This window comes from Lepidothrix coronata, unplaced genomic scaffold (assembly GCF_001604755.1).
Source record: "Lepidothrix coronata isolate B3197 unplaced genomic scaffold, Lepidothrix_coronata-1.0 Scaffold0, whole genome shotgun sequence".
NCBI lineage: Eukaryota > Metazoa > Chordata > Aves > Passeriformes > Pipridae > Lepidothrix > Lepidothrix coronata.
Genome location: NW_016690180.1, coordinates 4,008,600 through 4,030,821, shown reverse-complemented (window position 1 = coordinate 4,030,821; position 22,222 = coordinate 4,008,600). Strand labels below are relative to the sequence as shown.

Genomic DNA, 22,222 nt, shown 5'->3' with positions numbered 1-22,222 from the left:
GTGATATCAATGAGACAATAATAAAATATAAAGTATTTATGTTAGAAAACACTAACAAAATTGAATAATTATGCTTTTATCACCCATAAAACTGAATTAGAATAGAGTTAGAACGCTATTCTATTAGAGTGGAGAACTGAACTGAGCCTGATACAGACTTTGTTTTGATATTTTGAGATGTGTTTTTTGGGAAGGAGCAAAGAGTTTTATTTGTCTTTCATTTGTATGTAATTAAACCATTTCTATTGGATTCATAGGGGGTTTTCATCAGACATGATCTGGATTCCTGTTAGGAATCAGAGCAGGAACTTGACCCTAAACTCATCTCCAACTCCATGGATATTCTTCTGTTACTTTTTTGTTACCTGGGTTAACTTTTGGCCATAATTCATCCATATTTCAAATCTCTGAGTGTCACTAAAATGTTGCCTAAAGGCTTCACTTCCAGTTACCTTCAAAATCCCCATGTTTCAGAAATAATTTAAAATTCTAACATGGTCTCAAACTTCAATGGCTCTAAGCATGTAAACAAGAAAATGCTGGATGTCTTTCTGCATAGCATTTATTTTGATCAGAAGCTGTTGGATCCTGTAACTTTTTTGCAAAATCTTTAAAAGTGTCTTTTTAAAACACTGTGTTTTAATAGAAAATGTATTTTCTACAAATCTGGTTTTGTAACATAAAATGGATTCTGCCTATGAACAGTCTTAACTATCTAACTAGCCATTACTGTGAGATGTTATTCTTGGATATTTCATGTTCTATTTCTACTTTTGTGAGCACGCCTTCTGTTGGCATAACACGGGTAATACTGTTTTACAGATGGTACAATTTGCATTTACTATGTACACAAATGTACTGATGTACATTAGCTGAGGGTATGGCTTTTATAAATGGACATTGAATAATTCCCTAGAGTTTTATATTTTCTTTCTTTCCAAATAAATAAATAATTGGATGGGATTTTTTTTGGCAGAGCCACATGCAGGTTTTAGAATTGCTTTCAACATGTTTGATACGGATGGCAATGAAATGGTGGACAAAAAGGAATTCTTAGTGGTACGTATATTTTCAGGTTTTGAAGTAATCTTGAAACAAATGTGATGATGTCAGTAGTTATGAGCATACAAGCTATTCTTCACTGAGTGCAGTTGTTTATTTGCCTTATTTAATATAAATGGTTATTATAATGTTAATTGAAAATAGTAGCTCCTTCTTACAGTGCATGGATGTGTTGTATATAATGATTTTTTAAGCTTAATTCCAGTTTTTATTCTGTAGCTTTTTAATTGCTTCTACATTCACATATAGTTAGGCTATTAAACTAATATAGCTGTATGAATTGTCAGCAGAGTTACTTAATTGCTATAATCATAAGGGACTTGCAAAAGAATCTTTTCCTGGGAGACCACTTCACTTTGCCATTCATTCTGCTGATAATTTCAAATAACCTGAAAATATTGACCGACATAATGGGACACTATCACCTGTTTTGGACAAGATTTGTAATTAAATAAAACATATTGTACATATATCTAGTTCAGGTTCTCTAGAAACTAACATCTAAAATTTTGTGGTTAGTGGTGTAAACTGCACAAGGCTTTTATTTTTTACTGAACAAGTACAGATGATTAATAAAATATATACAAGAATCGAATCAGATGCTCTTAAAAAAAGACTTTTGCAGAAGACATAAATTTTATCTTCACAGAGTTTTATGTAGTTGAGCTTATAAATAAATACAGTAAATACACATGAGAAAAAGTCCACTGCCACACTGAAAAAGATGGAACAAAATATAAAGAATGAAACAGACACATGGAATGTATTTAAGTGTCTGATTCCATTTTATTTAAAACAAAGACACCCTAATTTCCTGTGTGCAGTTTCATAATTGATTCAGATAAACTATGCTAACCTAAAGAAAACAAAAATGTGAAAGAAACTGTGCTTAGTTTTAAGGACTGAACTTCCCTCAGTTCTACTTTTCAAGGAAGTTACATCAGAGGTCTGGGGGCTTGTTTTCTGGTGACATAGCTTAAGCAGAACAGGTGTCATTTATTTTGGAAGGTGAAACCACTTGCAAACTGTGCCATGCTGATAACTTTTTTGTCTTCTAATATTAAATGTACGCATCCTTGTAGGTGCTAATTCCTACTAAACATCTCCAATTGGAGGAACAAAATAGCAAGCATTGGATTAATTAGCAAAAGGAAAAATAGACGAAGAAGAAAAAAAAAGAAAACTTCTAATGATTCAATAACACAGAATGTAGTGGAATACTGAAAACTTTTTTTGATTTAAAAAAAGGATTTCCATCAAAACAGCTAAATGGGAGAAAATTAAAGCAGGAGGCTTCATCTTTCAGAAACTAATGCTAAAAATGAAATAAAATAAGCATGTGAAGTGGGAAGTAAGGACAACATTTAACTATGGATATTGCATCTTTCTTTCTAACTATGTTTTTATAGTCTCCTTCACATCCTGCTATGTATTTACTGTCTGTCATGGTCCCTGGCAAAAAAATTCTCCTTATACGTTTTCTCTTAGGAGACTTGGTGCATTAAAAAAAGAAAGGAGAATTTTCAAACATTAGATATACTGTCCTCCACCTATGATTGTATTTAACAAATTCATATAGATTAAACCTGAGCATAACTCTGCTTCATTAGAGTGTTAATGACACTTAAAAATTAGTTCAAAACCTGTAAGTCAGAATGGTAGATCTGAAGTGAAAAAGATTGAAGTAGGTAGGTAGATAGATAATGTTTGTGTAATTAAAAGTAAATTTGAAAATAGCAGTTGAATCAGTGATGCTGCAACTATGTTAGTTGACCCCAGAGCATACATTTGGCTTCTGTACTCACTTTGAATACGATGCATCATACCCTCTCTGCCTGGAAGCAGGAGGCTGTTCAAAAGATACCATTTGAACTTGGTCCAGCATTTTCAAAGTATTTATCCATAGATTACAGGCAACTATCAACACAAAATTGGAAGTACAGTTAATACTATTCAGTTTTGCAAATAAAGAGACTTTAAAGAGTTTTGTTTTGGGATCACATGTTGGGTGATTCTTGAAGAAAATAGTACATGTAGCGAAGAGTTAAAATTCTGTTAATTTTTCTGTTAGCAGCTTTAGTGTTTTTGTAAACTAATTCCATGGTGTTTGTGCTTCCCTTTTTGCTTATGTAATAGGGTTGAGGTCAGGGAACAGACGTATTGTGTTGCCTTGTTACAGGAGATCCTGTTTTTGCTGCCTTCGGTAGTCAATCCCATTATCCTGTTTCAAACAACGTTCCTATGAAAGTACTCCTACACCCTTTTTGAATTCACTTTTTTACTCGCTGGTATCCTATAGCACCCTTTCTGAACAAAAGATCCATTTCCAGAAGTTTAGCAAGTGCTTTAATGATGTATGCAACAGAATCCTACTCCCTTTGCCTCTGTGGCAGGGAAAATACATCCAAGGATGCATTGCTTTTTACCAGTCTTTTTTGGTTTTTCAATTACTGCCACTCTTCGCTCCTGCTTGATGTCATGTCACTTCACTTTTCACAAGGGACTTTCTTTCTACTTCTCTCTCTTCATTTAACTCTTTTCTTTCCATTGTTCTGGGTTGCAAATGTGTAATACTCTGGACCATACAGCTAGATGTCCTGTCATGACTCTTTCCTTGTCAGCATAAGTTACAGTAATTTGGGTGTGAAGCTTTGCAAAAAATTAGAAAAAAAATCAAGATCTGTAAGTTTATCCATACTCAAAAATAGGTATAGTGACACACAAAATATTCTGGTCTGTATTTGCCCTATAAGAAATTCCAGAACACTGTAGTCAATTTTAGTAATTCATAACATGTTTTTTATAAATGTGTTTTGCTACTTAATCACTAAACGCTGTATTCTTTTGTTTCAATAATGTCATACACCTGCAGTAAAGCTTGCTGATCCCCTTGTCTTAGTCATCTGCCTTCTCTGAAATAGTGATATCCTTAAATTTAGTTTGGAAAATTTCCTTGCAAAATTTATCGCACACACTTTATGTTTCACATTCCGATCCCTGGGGAGCTGTGTGGATGCCATGACAGTATCAGGTTTTATCAGACTCTTGGTAGGTAAAATCAGGTCTTTGAAAGGACTGTCACAATTGTGTCTGTATGCCATGGTGTTTGGTTCTGAAAAATACCATATTCCAGATAGGATGAATTTGTCAGCTGCAGTATTTATTCTTTTTCCAGCCCACTTAGAGGATAACAAATGCTACAAGTGACAGTACAATATTTTCACCTGCAGTTTTTTAAAAACTGAAGTTTACTGGTAGAGATCTAGGTGATATCATAGTTAATACTGCACTCTCTTGCTACGAAGAATAAACACTGTGACACTTTTTTCCAATGGTTTGGGAATATTAATAGGTGTTACTATAAATAAAAAGATCTAAATAAAATAGATACTTACAAAGAAAGATAAGTACAAACCAGTTCATACTCTGAAGACTTCACAAAAATAAATATGCTCAAGAATCTATGTTTGAAATCGTGTATTTGAGGTTTTCTCAGAAGTCATGTTTAAAGCTCTTAATGTTGAGATAGTTGTGAAAGGGGTATTTTACAAGACCTGAAGGTATTCTTTGAACAGACTTGAAAAAAAAGGGTACTTGATAAATTACTCTTGAGTAGTAGTCTGTTGCTGCTGAAGGGGAATGTTTCACCGCCACCAGGTGTTTCTACCCCTCCCTCGTGCCAGCAGGAGTTAAGAACTGATCAGGTTGGAAACTAACAGTATGAAAAAAAGATTGATCCAGCTGACGGTGTAACTACACAGATACTAATTAGTACCCAACAAGAAAGAATGTGCCTTGAGGTGGTGAAAAAGGCTGGAACTCCCCCTTTTTATATAGGTCAGATTGGCTAAATAGGATGTTCTTAATATTGTGCTCCAAAGTAGAATTGTTAGCCTTCCTTTGTGGAAAAAAATATTTCCTTTTTCCTTTCTGTGGGATGGTTTTAAGTCACAGAAAGAACATAAAGGCATGACTATGAACAATAAAAGATCATTGAAACACCACTATTTTAGTAAAGAGCTACATTTTAATCCTGTTTGTAGTTTCCTCATGATGAAAGGTTGTTATGCATGTGAAATAGCCTGAACACTAAATATGAATAAAATGGTTTGGTTTTTAGCTCCAAGAGATCTTCAGGAAAAAAAATGAGAAGAGAGAAAAACGAGGAGATGAAGAAAAACGTGCAATGCTGGTAAGTAAAATCAGAATAGTTGCATCTGGGAGTTGGTTTACTTTCTTCAATGTAGGACAAAATTGTGTGTGTATATATTTCACTAATCACTGTTTTTTTTTAAACACTAAATTCATATTGTTAAAAGAATATGCGTAACCTTATATGTAGAAAAAAGCATTTATCCTAAACTGCAGTTGCTGAAAAAAAAATTAAGTGTATTCTATAAAGGAAAAAATAGTGTTTAAATATGGTTATGACATGTTATGACAGTACCATTGGTTGCATTTGGAGTCTTTAAATCTAGGGAAAAGTGAATAGTAATGACCCAGTGAGAGATCTTGGTGACAAGACCAAGACTCTTGCTTTCATAACTAACTAAAGCTGGTCCTGATGCTTGTTATCAATAGAGTAGTTTTAAAATAGATTATGAAATATTACAAGTGAACTTAGATTTTGTTTTCAAATTTAAGTCTTTACTAAATAAGGCTTATGACCAATGCAAAATATTTTCAGTTATATATATGAATCTGAATAGATTTTTATGGAATATTGGATACTCACATGATGTCAAATTTGCATTTCTTATGGACATAAGAAAGGTAAGTCAGAAATAAATGAGCCTGTGGTGGTTTGTTTGAAGGATGGCAGCAGTATCAGGTACTTATTTTGCTGCTGGAAAAGTAAAAATTGGGTACAAATGTCTGTCAAGCCCACAGCAGAACAAACCACGTTCATTTGCAATTTGCATATTTATGGAAAAAATTCTTTGCTATAAGAAACATTTTGACACATGCACGGAACTTCTCACGGTGTCCATTATCCTTTTGCAACCATAGATGCTTGATCTCAGTTCTTTGTCCCTGAAATCATAAGAATTTTGAATTTCAAGAATTAATACTTTTTAAACCTTCCCACCCTCTCCTGCTCAGCTTTACAAAATGCTAGGTCAGTTGTTGAATCTCACACACACTGTTTATTTTGAAAAAAGGAAATGTACACACAAGGAAAGAGCTTTTGGAAAACACAAAGATTGCAAAATCGCACATTTCTCCTGAGAGTAATTTCTACAAATCTGTACTTCTCTTTTGAAAATTTGAAGAATGAGATTGAAAATAAACCATTTTTTCTTCACTGTCATTTTGCAAACAAAAAACCAAAAAGACTAGTAATATAGAAAGTAAAGGTTTGCTTGTCTTAACCTATTTTGTTGTCTTTTTTTTCTCCCTTCATTTGTCTTCATTCTGATGTGTGATACTTGCCTTGGCCCATTTTTGCTGTATGTCAGCGTCTTCAACTTTATGGATATCATACTTCTACTAACAGTGTATGTACTCTAATTATTTTCAATTGATGCAGTCTTCACCAGTGAGATAATATGCTATAAGAAAATTTACTATATTTATCTTTTTCATGAAGTAAATTACTTCTGCTAATCTGTAAAAATGCGAGGGATCTTTACCTGGGTAAAAAATTGTGCATGCTCATTGCACACGTTCTGAACAGGCAAGCCTACCAGGAGGAGAGGTTGTTCTCTTTATTTATATATGAAGGAAACAATATTTTTAAGGGAAAGTTGAAAATACATTTTAATAAATTATAGGCTTATTTTTAATTAATGTATGTAAATTAAGTCATCCTGCATGAGTCAGTTGATTAAGCTCTGTCTTGTTTACTTGTGTATAATGTGAAGTAATAATTAGTCAAATGAATCCTTTACGTCTTTGTTTCCCCGAAAAAGGGAACCTGAAGAGAGCTTTCCTGTTGTTGTGCTTTGCTTACAGAACAAATACATAAGAACTTCCAGTGTTGAACTAGAATAGGATTTTACAGAAAATAGTCCCTGTATTATGTAGGTGACAGTAAACTTCTTTTCAATCATTTCTGAGAGGTGGGAGAGAGAATCAGCAAGAGAGAGATCTAAGGTTTTTAATGTCTTCATCTTGACCTGATTAATTTTTGGATCATGGCAGAAGTAAAACTGTTTTAAAAAAAAAAAAACCAGATTGATTTGATGTTTCAATAGAAGAATTAATCTTGTTTTGGTATGATTATTGTGATACTCAAAGTGAGGGGATGCAATCTGAGAATTAGATGACTAGTGAAATTCCAGTTTTAAAATTTGTTTCTTTATACAATCACTCATAGGAATGTGCAGATTCATTTCCTGTGAAGTTGAAACAAACAGTTTGGGCAATATGCAGGAATGAATTCTGTTGAATTAAAAGATGCAGTTGACAGGATATTGTGAGAAAAATGTAGTAGAATATGTAAGGCCTTATGATTCAATGGATTTCAGATTAGGCCTTACTGCAGTGAAACATTCTGTACAGAAGTTAACATATTCTTGTGCTGCTGCCTATTTCAAACTGAAACCAAACTAGTTAGGCATTCTACTCATACAATAATTTTCAGCTTTAGTAAAAATCCTCCTTCTAGACTCCAGCCATGTCCAAACACTTTATCAAGATGATGCCCAGGTGTTCTCCATCTTTTTTTTGCCCTCCTACTATCTGAATGGAGATCTCCATGCAAAGGAAGCTAAGGTGTATAGGAATTCACAGTATCCAATAAATCCCCCACCCCCAAAATTGATATTTTTGGGGGTTCTATTTCTCCTACTGAAACAAGAAGTGTGGCAGCCTTTTCAGTTTCCCTTGATGTCCCAAGGATTTGAAGATGCTCAGGACCAAGGAGATGCAACCCTAAAATTCTGGGATAGTCCAACATGCTGTGTTGGGCCCTTCTCCTCACTTTGTCTTACAAAACAATGCTAACTTTTTGAAAAGTGTTGAGGTCTGTAGACCATAGAAAGCATCGAATGATGTTTTAAATGGGATAAATATTTTAGTATTTTCATTTGCAAACTCTTTCCAGCCATGTTCTGGTGCATACTGCATTTGCGTCTCAGACCGCTTCAGCATGTATTGCATGAGTGCTTTCACTGGCCAAATGCCAACCAGAACATGATAATTATGATGAGATGCATGTAATGAAAATAAAATGTGCACACCCAGAAGTACTAATTCCATTGACTAAAGTAAATCTCCAGTAAGAGAACAAATTCGGTGAATACTTAAGATAGATAATTACAGAATTGTATGCATGAAAGAATGAGCTGCTGTTCATTCACAAGACAAGGTAAGTTTGATCATCAGACATGCAGTGTTTTCCTGATAAGTATGTTACTGTTGAAGTTGAACTTATTAGGCTTATTAGTTGAACTTACTGCCTTTCTTTATTAGTGCAAGGATGTCATCCTGATTTTTGGATGAAATTATTTTTATATATGGTGATATTTATATTTTAATCAAGGACAAAACACATTTCTTAAGTTTATAAATTATTAATTTTTGGCAAAACAGAATTATTAGAAAAAACAAAGGCAAAACGCTGAGTTTAAATGGTCATTTTCCTTTTAATAAATGTACTTTTAATAAATATTTTCGCTTTATGCTTTCTCTAATTTATTTTATTTGGGAAAGTGGAGTCTGGTGATACTTTTGGTACCACCAAGAGTAATAAGCAAGTAGCTGTGATAGACCAGTGTTCTTTCATTGTTACGTAACTGGGTTGAAATTTCTGTTTAGAAGCAAGAGAACGAAGCCATGCTTTTGAAGATCAATTGGAAAATATTTTAAAGTTTATAAGTGGTTTTTCTATTGTTCTTTGTTTTTCAAACAATTGTGCTTCTTGAAACTGCAGGTTCTTAAAACAGAAGGAGAGGACCTTGTCCCCAGAAGCTATTGGGATACTTTGAGACGTAGCACAAGCCAAGCACTCTTTTCGGACCTTGCAGAGGTATAAGACAACCTCTGTCTCTGGTCCATAAACAGACTTCTATTTTATTTATTTCTGTTCTGATTATTTTCCTATTTTATGCACCTTGTTTCTTTTCTTCCTTTTAATTACTTTGTTTTTTAAACCTGAAAGTTCTCAGATAAAATGCATTTGATTCTGTGCAGTTCAGTAATTGAAAGTTGTAATTTCCAAGAAAAAGCAAAGTTACCTTTTGAAAGAGTTGGAAGATGAAGTCCTCTTCAGTCCTCACTATAAGAAGCATTTTCTAACACTAATAGTGATGGTATTTCACAGTTGGAGAAGTAATTTCAGAAACTTTGCCGTTTAGACTTGGTCTAGTGATATGACAACTTTAATGAGACTTGCAGCCCTTTAAGCTTTATGTCCTTAATGCACTTTTTATATATGTTATCTGAACCTATCTTCACAAAAAGTATCATGCAAAGATTGTTTTAATTATTGGAGAAAACCAGGAATGTTTTAAGGTAACCAAAACATTAGTCAATATTTTTTCCATAGTGATTTAAATTCTAATAATTAATATTTCATGATCTGCTTCCAGATAATTGGATAAGACATTTATTTGTATCGATCATTTCAGAGGGTCAGAAAACTAGATCATTTAGGCTTTTCTGTGCCCCATGCAGTGAGAGTGATTGCTTTGCTGGTTGTGGCATTAAAGGACATACAGCAACTCCCCACTGACTCTGATCTCAAAGTCCCATGTTTCCTAAGCAGGATCATAATGAGAAAAGAACCAGGAACTGAAACATCTCCAGGGTAAAACAGTCTTTTTCTTTGGTTGGTAAGCAACGTGTGTTTCTTATTAAAGGTAATTAGTGTTTTGTCCCTGCTGTTCCTCTGCAGAAGCTATTGAATAACCTGAGGACGTCAATGGACTTATTTCTAATTTACTGATAGGCCCTTTATACCAGTCTGTTGTTCCTTAATTTTCACAGGGCTTTTTCTTCTTTAGTGTTAATCTTCTTACTCATAGTTGTGTTTATAAATGTAGTCAGATCCCTCAGTTTTAATTATCATAGGCCAAACAAAATAAGGTACTTGATTTTTCTCTTAAGGTAAAACCTAAATTTCCCAGGTATCAAATAGGCCTTTTCAGTATTTCTTTCTTCTTGCGTTCATTTGCCCTTGAACAAAACAAAATGTAGTTTACAGAATTGAGTTTTATAACAATATTTATAGGAATATTCACAGTAATAACACATACATAGTAATCTTGCAATAAAGCAGTATACCCAGTCTTCCTTCCCTTGCTTTTACATTGATGAGCTCCTGAACTGTTAGTCCAGTTATTAGTCTTTATTTATTCCACCAAATTTTAAAACCCAGAATATCAGTGCTCTTGTCCAGTCAGCTGAGAGAGATAGAGGGGAGAGAAGGCTGCTCTTTTCATTGACAATTTACAAAGCTTGAGGCATTTAGTTTTCTGAATAAACTGTCATCTTAATCTACAGTTAGCTGGCATGAATTCAGTCCCAAGTGTAGATGGATTTACATTTGGTAATGTCTACACACATTTAATTTGAAGAGAGAGAGGTTTTTTAATATCTGATGCCTCAGACTAATATCTATAACTACAATGTAACTGAAGCTTAACGCTGCTATGCTCAGCATCAATTTCAGTTCTCTGTAAAGCGTGTAAAAAGCCTGTTTGCTCACTTGTAAATCATTTTATGAAGCAAAACCGTGTTCTACATTTTCTCCACTGACAATTTCCCCTTCTCACCAAATTCATCTTTATCTCATTTGGTTGATTTTGAGTCAGCTGACTTTCATCCATATTCTTATCTCTCCCAGGTCCTCTTGCGTCTGAATAATACTATAGCTTTTGTAGTAAGAAAGTGGCATAAAGCTCAGTAACACTAGGGTCTGTGTTGTTTGATAGGCTTTTGAGAAGGCGATGTGTAAGCTGAAAAAGAGTGTAAATAAGGTTTGTTGCTGTGGGAATCAACAGGAAATGTCTCTTTGGGGAGAAAAGTTATTTATCACTTCTAGTTTCTTTCCAGGACAGTGTGCAATACTGTTTCTGCTCTTACTAATTTAGTAACTACACCATCCTGTTGGAATATGCCACTTAGCACTGAATTCAGTTTTTAGGTTTATTCCTGAATTACTAAGTGAAACTGAAAATCAGTAGATTATTTATCATTATCGAAAAATCAAGAATTTGCAGTAAGAAAGCTCTTAATAAATAATATACATAATTATCAGAATATGTTGCTACAAGTGGAATTAATGCTTATAGTGTTACCTATTTTTAGTCAAACCTCTTTAATCACAAGCTTGAAATTAACTTTTCAGAATATAAAATAAATATATTTCATGCACTTCAGGTTAGGAAATTGAGAAGATGTTGCTGTTATGCAGCAAGCCAATAATGTGATTGAAATGCTTATCTCCTGTTTGTCTCTTTACCTGTATTTGTATTATGGTTAGTGTAAAGGTAAAAACAAATCAGCAGGATTTTATTCTTATTTTAATGACTGCAAAATGTATTTGATCAAAATTGAGGCTCATATTTGTGTACATGGAAACAGGCATGGTCATTAAATTTACTTGATCTAAAGTAAAAAAATCGTTTTATCATGAACAGTAAACAATAGCTTTAAATGATTAAGGCTTTTGGTTTTATCCTTACCATGTAAGAGAGCGAATTTATTTAATGCTATCAGTGCAGAAGGACCACAGGAATACTTTTCAGTTGCCTGCAGTTCTGCAGAGAAGCATACTGGGTTGAGTTTCTGCAGTGACATTTTTGTTTGGGGTTTTTTCATTTAGCGAGGCCAACCAAATGGGAATTGTGAAAAGACTTACAGATTGTATTTTTTTTTAAATGGTTCTTTAGATATGGGCAAATGCAACCTAAGTCTAAAGTTTTGAAATGTTTTTGCAAGATGAAAGGCTGTAATTTAACATTTGATATCTTTTCAGTGTACTTGAGGGAAATTGTTTGAATGTGCTTAGGGATTTAATTGCTTAAAAGACATAAGAAATCAGGGTATCTGCATTTCAGTATATTGTGTCCTGTAGTGGAGGATAACAGTATTAAAAGACAAATAGTGATTACTTTTCTGAATTAGTTTGCTCACTTGAAGAGCAGAGCTGCCTTAATTGAAGGGCATGAAATATCTCTCTGTCTCTATATACACTGTCATCTTATTTCTCCCTGGAGAAGAATATGAGAATAAAGAGGAAGGTAGGGTACATGAAATACAATCTTGAGAATACTAAACTGATTATACTAAAGAACAGAAAAGTCTCTCTCATTTCTTTAGATCTTGGATGGTGAAAGGAAAGGATTTGTGTTGTTACTGCCTCATGTTTTCCCTTGTTGTTGATATGTAAATACTCTCTTAACGGATATTGCATTTTACTTTTTTTACAAATCGGTATGTAAATTTGAAATTAATGTAGTGTATTTCAGAGACTGTAGATATGAAATGGTTTTTCTTGGTACATCATAAAATGGTTTTTCATGATGTTGAACTATTGCATATTGTTCAAAATTTCTTCCTGGTTTCTTCACTTGGAAGTGGAATTTCTCTATCTTATAAATTTATAGCCTCTTCAGTTATGAAATAAAGTCAAACTTACAGGACTCTGAGTGCAGCTTACAGGTTTATACATGCAGATCTTTATAAAGAGTTTTCTATACTTATGGTAAATCCCATAGATTTATAATCTCTCATTATGGTGATTAAAAGTACTAAAAAAATAGTACTTTTGCATCTCCCAAATACTTACTGTGTTCCTGTACTGTGTATTCTGTTTGGTACTGTAACACTAGAGTCATCAGAAAAACTTCCTGATCGGTGGTAGCTTGCCTAGGAAGAGCAGAAACTACTGTCTCCCACTCTTTGCTTTTCATAAAATCTTGTCTTTATAAGAAAAATGAAAGCTCAGACAGAAGTTTCTCTCTAAGCAGGTGCAGTAAGGTGACTAAGTATATTACTTTTTATATTTCAAATGTTGGCAAATGCCCATTAATTTCAGGAGATCACTGCCATGTTGGAATACTATGGCTTATTTAAGAGCCTTTTGTTACTGAATTATTCTTCTAGCTCTTCAGTATATCAAGAGTTTCTTTGTAAAAGAAGTAAAATCAATGCACGTAAAATGAAGTAAAATGCATGTAAAAGAAGTAAAATCAGTGCAGTACACAATAGTTAAGGGCAATGAATATTTAGTTAAAAAAGTGGAATGCTGTGCAATCACTATACACAGATGATAGTTACTTCGGTTTGTTTTGTTCTGTTTGTTAGTTTTCATGTAACCCTCTGTTTACAACTCTTGCTATTAGAAATGGTTGAAATCAGTTGGCTTTCTATTCTAGTTCTGCCTTTCAAAGTTTTCTGTTGTTTATTAAGGAAAAAGTGTTAATACATGTTCAGAAATTCCTGTCCTATGCAGAGAGCACATTGTCTGCAAATATGGAACATTCTTAGGAGAATGAGTCAAAATATTACTTCATTATTGTTTAGCCTGAAGAAGAAGAGGAGGCTCAGGGGAGACCTCATCCCTCTCTACAACTATTTGAAAGGAGGTTGTAGCCAGGTGGGGGTTGGTCTCTTCTCCCAGGCAGCTATCAGTAAGACAAGAGGGCATTGTCTTAAGCTCTGCCAGGGAAGGTTTAGGTTAGATATTAGGAATAAATTCTTTACAGAGGGGATAATCAGGCATTGGAATGGGCTGCCCAGGGAGGTGGTGGATTCACCATCCCTGGAGGTTTTTAAGATGAGACTGGATGTGGCACTTAGTGCCATGGTCTAGTAACCACGGCAGTGTTGGATCAAGGGTTGGACTTGATAATCTCAGATGTCCTTTCCAACCTGGCTGATTCTGTGATTCTGTGATTATTTCAAAATATCTTATGATTCTGGATTTTTAAATATGTTTGAGCAATAAAATTTAAACTGTAATATAATGTATACCTAATTGATGTGAGTGGTTTTGGAACACAATCCCATACTTAATACTGAAATAGAAAATAAGAGTATATGAAGTAACGTCCTTTAATTTCTTTGTAGTTGCATAGGAGAAGGGAAAGGAGACTGTGTACAAAGGGAATTATGCTTATGGTTTATCTCAGCTGGCAAGAATTTTTTTTCCTCATGAGTTTCTGGCTTTATTTTTTATGCTTTTCCCCCCTTCACTGCAGCTTCCATTATATTATTTTGTTCATTTAAGTATTTTCTACTAAATGCAATTAACAGCTAATGCCACTTTTGTGTGAAAATTGCATGGCAAAGTTAATGTAATGGATTTTAATACTAAAATCTTTTTTAAGACGATGAACATAAAATACAAACTCTTTCAATAGAAAGGTCTATTGTGATGATAGGCATTCTCAGATTATACTTCTGTATCTGATCCAATCATGGCCTTTAATTTTTTTTCTTCTAATATTTAAGCGTGCTGATGATATTTCAAGTTCACTGTCAGATACTACACTACTTGTACACTTTTTCGGTAAAAAAGGAAAAGCTGAACTGAACTTTGAAGATTTTTATAGGTGAGTATTAATTCCCTGTAAAAAAAATTTGCATTGTTCTTCTAATTAATGTGGCTTATATTACTATAGACATAGCTTATGCAGGCACATCTATAAGGTTTATGTTCCCTTTGTGTGTGTTATATATAAGAAGAGCAAAATAAAACAATAATTGGTCCAATAAAACAATAAAAAATCATCTTCTAATGCTGCTACGTTTGCAAATTTTGTTAGCACTTGTGTGCATAATTAGTTTGGAGTGGAGAGGTTATACCCCCAGCCCTGTCCTTATGGATATGTAGGAACTTTTTTTCTTGGTTTTGATTTATTTTTTATGCAAAGATTTTCTGAAGATACCATGCAGGCACCTTAGATCAAACTTCTTTGGGTAGAAGTGAAAACACAGTGGAAGCTATTGACTTAGTTATTATACCAGTAAAAGTAGAATTTAAAAATTTAAAAATAGAGTGCCATCAAAACAGAACCATAAAACTGTGTGCTTCTGGATAATTGAAACAGATACAGTGTTTGGTTATTGCTCCTTCAGTAAATGCTCTCAATACCTATTGTCTTTATAGTTATCACTTAGCTATGTATTCCAGTCAATTTTTATTTTTCAAAATATTTTGCCTTAAATGAAGAGTCATGAAAAGTATTCAGTATTTCACAGAATATTAAAACTGTATCATTAAGTCAAATCATGATGTGAGTTCAAAATAAAAAGCAGAAAAGGTAATTTTTCAAAAGGCTAAAACGTTAAAATGCTACAGGTTTTGTTTGACAGTCAGATGAACGTGAGCTCCCAGTGAGTGCACTACTGTGACCAGAGAGGTAATTTCCCCCTTCATTGTATGACTAGGACATCAGACAGAATCAGGGAAGTTACATTTCCTTTTTGTAGGCAGCTGGTTTTATATTTGGTATCCAGTTTTGGTGTCCGGATTATACTAAATAGGTTGTTAAGATGGGAAGAGTTTATAGAAATATCATGAGAATAGTAAAGTCTTTAATAAAAACAAATAAAAAAAGGTTAGATTTAAAGGCTGCAAGATCTCATCATACTTGGCTTGCTAAAAAGAGAAAGGCAAGGTTAAATTGCAAGCTGTAAGTAACAACACGGGGAACATATGTTGGGAATTAATTTAGTACCATGATGGAATTTTGACTTTAACATATACAAATAAAGATCAGTGACCCACTGAAGAAGAAAATCAGACAAATAGAAACTAGAATTAAATTAAAAATGTAAGTATTAACTAATTTTAATCCTTACTAACATTTCATCGTTGTGTTAAGATCATCGTATTGATTAGAAAATACGTTGACATAGATAAGAGATTTACCATCAGTGCTGCAAAAGGAGAACTAATTTATGTAGTGTTACTTGGTTCATATTCTACCAGTCTTTTAAGAACATGAACAATAGAAATAGAAATTATGACTCTTCTTCATGTTTGTTTGTGCTTCAGATTTATGGATAACCTACAAACTGAGGTTCTAGAGATAGAATTCCTTTCCTACTCTAATGGGATGAACACAATCAGTGAGGAAGACTTTGCCCATATTCTTTTGAGGTATACAAATGTGGAAAATACATCAAGTTACTTGGAAAACATGCGCTGCAGTATTCCTGAAGAAAAGGTGGGTTAGCAGTGGGCCACAGCATGCAGTCCCATTGTCACTAAGATAAAAACATCTTCTTGGACTGAATGAGATTCTGTCACTGAATTACTTAGTTCCAGGATTTTATACTGATTCTAAGATGTGTGTCTGGTTTTTCAGATTACGTGCTGAATAAAAAATAACATGAATAAAAATAGCATAGAATTGTGTTCTATAGGATTTAGCTAGTAATATTTTTGAAGTTTACATAAAACATAAAAATATAGTTTAAATAACAAAAACCATACAACTTTAAAGAACAGTTTTCTAGCAATGAAGTATTTAAAAAACCCTTTCTTTCTTACTACTTCTTTTTTGCACTACCACTGGAGTAGCACCTCTTCAGAAATAACACTGACACCTTTTATCTTATTGTTTTATAGTCTTAATAATGGATCATTTGTGTATAAATATTGTTGTTATGTGGTTTATATTAGTGACTGAAGAGACAGAAATGATAATATAAACAGTAACAGACATGAGGTAGATAGTCCTTCATTTGTTTAACAACAAATGTGTCATCAGAAGTGTGTCTGATAAGAAATGTAGTAACCCTGCATCAGTGATAACAAATAGGATAATGTTAAAAGTAGCCCTTTAAATAAGGACTGTCTGGGTATATTCTGTTTGTGTTTACAGAAAAAGATCAGATTCCTCTGTCCTAGAAATCTAACTCTTCAATAGCTATATACTTTAATGGCATTGACAGCAGAGCTCATGAGGAAAAGTAATAAATAGGTTTGGACAGGTTTTTTTGGTTTTGTCAATTTGAGAAATGAAATTGTAATTTCAGTCTTCACAGTAAGAACAGACAACTGACCTGAAAGAAGCACACTCAAGAATCAACAGTTTTCTGTTCAGATATCTGGATTATCTGACTCTTCCTGTGGTTGTACAGCAGTTAGGGCCACTGAGAGATAAATACAGGTGGGGAATGAAAGGGAGAAGCAGGGTTGTCTCTTTTGACCAGATTAGGCATAAAATGCAGTGGTAAGATTGGTGTCTGTTCCTGCTTAGTGACCCTTTCTGAGTTCCTGGTCTAGCCGCTGAGGTGTTCAGTTCTACCTACCATAAAAGGTAGTATTCAGAGCCAAGATACTGCAACAGAACTGCTAAAAAGCTTTTTCTGTGTGGTTCCGAGACAGAAATGTGAAAAAAAAAAAACAAAACCACATCACTCTGGGGCTTGTATAGCAACAATAATACAAGTATCACTTGGAAAGCTGAAAAATAATGACAGTTGTAGGTATAGAGAAATATTTTGAATGGCAAAGGTGAAGTTAAGTAAATACAAGTACAGACACTTTCTTTCGAACACAAGGAAGTATTCTTTGAAGGTTTTCTAAATCTTACAATGTCACTGTTCTGATAGCAAGTATTCCACAGTAGTTTCCTCTTCTTGACTTCTGGTGGGGCCATTAGTTAAGGAAAACTTCCATGTAGTCACTAATTCACAGGTTTACTTATGCTGCATTCTGGGAATATCCTGGCACAAGATCAGTGCCATATATCCGTATGTCATATGCTATACCTCCATTAGGTGAAACAAGACACTGCTGTTTTTCATAGCTTTGTATCACTGGCTCAGTAAATGTGCTGTTAGTACAGTGAAAAAAGTAAATCCCTGTGGCATCTCTTATGCTGGCCACATTCTCATTTTGAGAATGGATTTTGCCTCTTATTGCCGTGGAGGCGCTGTTCATGTGTTTGTACTTTCTTATACTTGTAATAACATTATAATTTAAAAATTATAAAATGTGCTCTCTGTGTTATTACAGTGATATGCTGCAATACTAATACTAACCAGAGGATTCCATTTAGAAGAAAAATTAGTTGAGTCTGTAAAGTAATAGGCAGCTACTCTCTCAGTTAGCGATGTTAATCTTTCAGGGCCCTGTATGAAGAAGCTCCTAAAGCAACACGATGATCATTTGCCATATTGTAGACACATTAAAATATTCAGCTGGCATGCTGCCTGCTCTCAAGATGCTTTCCTCCTTTTACTAACTAGATGCGAAGCAGCGATTAATTTAAGCTGGCATCTTGAATTACTACAGATATCAGCTCCTGAAGAAAGGCTATGTATTTTTAGCAGCACTGGTGTGTTAATATGAGTTCTCCTTGCTGTAGTAATATATAATCTGTCCATTTAAATAAAAAGTTAGCTTCCTTTTTGTCATGGTTTAACCCCAGCCAGCAACCAAACCCCACGCAACTGCTCGCTCACTCCCCCACCAGCACGACCGGGGAGAGAATTGGAAGGGTAAACCCGAGAAAACTTGTGGGTTGAGATAGAGACAGTTTAATAGGAAAAGCAAAATCATGCATGCAAACAAAGCAAAACAAGGAATTCACTGCTTCCCATGGGTAGGCAGGTGTTCAGCCATCCCCAGGAGAGCACAGCCCCATCACACATAATGGTTACTTGGGAAGGCGAATGCCATCACTGCAAATGTCCCCCACTTCCTCCTCCTTCCCCCTACTTTATATACTGAGCTTGATATCATATGGTATGGAATATTCCTTTGGTTAGTTGGGGTCACTTGTCCCAGCTGTGTCTCCTCCTAACTTTCCCTCCTCGCCAGTGTGGCAGTGTGAAAAAGGCCTTGGCTCTGTGTAAGCACTGCTCAGCAATAATAAAAACATCTCTATATTATCATCACAGTGTTCAGCACAAATCCAAAACACAGCCCCACTCTAGTTGTTGTGAAGAAAATTAACTCAGCCCTAGGCAAAACTAGCACATTTTTACATAGAAAATAAACATTTTTCAGTATGAAAGTTCTGGAACGCTTACACAAAGATAACATCCTGTGTGAAAATACAAAATGTGTGGCAAATATGAAACGTTATTACAAGTACCAGTTGAACAAAACAGGGTAGTAGAAAAGGGGAGAGATAGTAGAATGCTGCATGCCCAGCTGTCTGGGTGTCATTTTGCCTGACCTTCTGTTTCTCTTGTGTCCTTTGCTGTTTTTCCTTGAGAGGAAGTAAGCATTTATGATTGCACATTATTTCAGCAGAACTTGTACAACTCCTAAATGAAGCAAGATATTTTCCTCATTGCTAGAATGTTGTGGAGTATGTACAGGTTAGCCATGGACTGCATGTTTGGCTCCTTTATCTCACTGTTCCATCTCCAGTGTCAACTCATGGCAGCAGTTTTGACCACAAGGGGAAACACAGAAGCTGCAAAAAGGCTTGTTTGTAGGAATTTCACAAATACGTGACAAAAGTATTCCAGTCCCAGAGAGTTTTCAGTCTAAACACAGTGCAAGAAATGGAACTTGGACACATAAACTATTACTGTCAAGTGCAATGAAACAAAAACCAGTATTGGTAGTAGTAAATTCAGTTTATAAGATAAAAATTTAAATGAGAATAAGGAGGTGGTTCTGCTTGTGTCTAAGAGAGTTTCCTCCCAGTTGCAAAGGATGAAACAGAGAACAGATATGCTTGTTGAGAAAAGCAATTCATGGTGGAGATGGGTCAAGCTCTCCAAACAGTTTTTAAACCTTTTCTGGAATTTAGGTAGGATCACTTAAGCAGGGATTTACATCTCAACTGTGTGGAGGCCTATAAAAGTCTTTTATTATAACAATATTATGTTGCTATCCACATTTTCCACAGTACTTGCTGTCTTATATGGGTTTACACCCAAACACTGCCATCTGCTCTGCCACAAACCTACTTTAGTATGTTTTCTGTGTTCCACCATACCATAATGACTATGTATGTATTTGAGGAGAGACACAGGTCAATATTTTAATTTGAACAGAAAGGCTCACAGGTCTTTCAGTTGTCTTCAGGTTTATTTTCAGAGGCAAGTACTTAAATAGGATAAAAGGATAAAAGCAAACAGAAAAATAGCCAGAAATAACAGTTAAAGGAGTCCGTGGAGATCAAGGTTTGACAAGGAATGCCAACCCATGTTCAGAATGGCTGAGACTAAGGGGATTCAGATATAGGCTTAATTCAAAGTCTTAGTTTAAAATCTCTTTCAAAATTGATTTAGAGATAGTTTATCAGGTCTTTGGATTTGTAGCTGAGAGAAGAGCAGAACAAGTATAAGGAAAGAAGATAAAGTAAGCTCTTTTAACAATGTTTTCAGTGAAACTTTCAAAGAACATATTCTGAAGTCTGGTCAAAATGCAAAGGATTTTTTTAAAAAGCTGAACAAACTACAGTACTTGATTCTTGGAGTATCAGCTGAAGAGACTTGCGTGTTTAAATCTGGATCTGTAAAAAAATTCACCCTAAAGTACAGACTTAAGGTAGATCATAATACGTATTTGTGATTTCATTCAGTGTATTTATGTGAGCACATGCACTCACATATATGTAACAGTGGTTTGCAGGTTTTCAGTAGTAAACATACTCCAATATTGATACAAACCTAGACTTTGTCAGTATTAAGTGTTGTGTCATAATAAATCCCGTAATTCTTAAAAACTGCCACGAGCAATGGAACAGTATTTTCAGCTGCTCTGGTGAGAATTGCTGTCCATTGCAGTTGCAAAGAGGAAAGACTCCAATTCTTTACTTCATTGACTTTTACTAGAAATCTCTCTCTTTTTTTTTTAAAAAGGTATATCTGTTCGTAGATGAAGTAGACAAATATAACTGCAAGGTTTGTTTATTTAGTTGTTTCTACTACTGATAATTCTTATGGTGCATGTTGTTCTTCTGTTTTTTAGGGTATCACCTTTGATGAATTTAGATCATTTTTCCAGTTCTTGAACAATCTAGAAGACTTTACAATTGCAATGCAAATGTATAATTTTGCAAGTCGTTCCATAGGTCAAGGTAATTATTTAAATTTTTAAAAAAATCTCTTGGTAACAATATAGAACTGCTGACAAAAATGCAAAAATGTTTTGTTGTTCTTAGTTTGTACTCTTAATGTCTCCAGTAATAGGCTAAAAAGGACTCCAGCTTTGAGAGGAGAAGGTTCGGTCATATCATAAGAGATATTTTGCCAAGTCATATAAGTGGTGGATAAGCTGAATGCAGAATACTTGTTCACCAAATCCTACAATACAAGAATTGAGGCACTTGATGACACTAGTAAGAGATCAGATTAAAGCAAACAGAAGCATTCCCTTACACAGTGAGCATCTGGAATCTGGTTTCTACAAAGGGTGCAGAAGGAAACAGTGTCAGAAGGTCTGAAGAGGGATTAGATTTTTTAAGAAATCAGTAAGTGGCTGCTAAAAGAACTAGGCATGTATGTACTGACTAAACTCCTTAATAAAATAGTTGTGATGCTTGGGGAGTGCAAGGTGAACAGTATGTGGTCAGACTTGTGTGCTCTCCTCAAGTAGCCTCTTCATGAGTCTGACACAGTAACACCAGCATAGTCCTACCTCATGTGTCCTTTCCAAAAGATTATATCATTTTCTCTGTTTTGTATTCCCTGGGTTCTGTTTTGTGTCAAATAAATAAATGCCATATATGTGACATAGATTTTATTACAATATGCTCTTCTATTTTTGTTATTGCACGTAGTATAGTACATGAACTGTTATATTTTGTGTAAAATAGTTGATACCAATTAAGCAATGTCATTTTGTATCAGTTTAGAACTACTTGATTTAGAACTGTGAAACTCAATCCCGATTTTCACATTTTCTTGGTTTTTTGGTGTTTAAACGTGAGAACTCAAAAGTTTACTTGTATTTCACAGTATGTTGTCCACAAAATACCATTAACTTAATGGGTTTTTTAATTTTTTTCTGTTGTTCTCCTTACACAGATGAATTCAAACGTGCTGTGTATGTAGCCACAGGTGTGAAGCTTTCACCACATTTGGTGAACACAGTGTTCAAGATTTTTGATGTCGACAGAGATGATCAGCTGAGTTATAAAGAATTTATCGGGATTATGAAAGACAGACTCAATCGAGGGTTTAGGGTAAGGATTCTAATTTTTATATTTACCTTAGTTGACTTTACTACTTACCACTACTTTAGCATCTGTAGCACATGTAGGTTTTAAACCAGCAGTGCATGTGT

General features: G+C 34.5%; 1 protein-coding gene across 4 annotated transcripts in view; it reads left to right on the top strand.

Annotated features, from left to right (window-relative positions):
* Positions 1-22,222, top strand: part of MICU3 (mitochondrial calcium uptake family member 3) — a 53,052-nt gene that overhangs the window by 20,152 nt on the left and 10,678 nt on the right. For 2 of the 4 annotated variants that reach the window (XM_017835208.1, XM_017835282.1), the window contains exons 6-13: positions 977-1,059; positions 5,183-5,254; positions 6,522-6,560; positions 8,939-9,034; positions 14,467-14,567; positions 16,016-16,187; positions 20,906-21,014; positions 21,964-22,121. In XM_017835208.1, the coding sequence (XP_017690697.1) occupies positions 977-1,059; positions 5,183-5,254; positions 6,522-6,560; positions 8,939-9,034; positions 14,467-14,567; positions 16,016-16,187; positions 20,906-21,014; positions 21,964-22,121 (830 nt within the window). The remainder of the gene's footprint in view (positions 1-976; positions 1,060-5,182; positions 5,255-6,521; positions 6,561-8,938; positions 9,035-14,466; positions 14,568-16,015; positions 16,188-20,905; positions 21,015-21,963; positions 22,122-22,222) is intronic. The other 2 variants (XM_017835368.1, XM_017835444.1) reach the window with 2 other exon arrangements.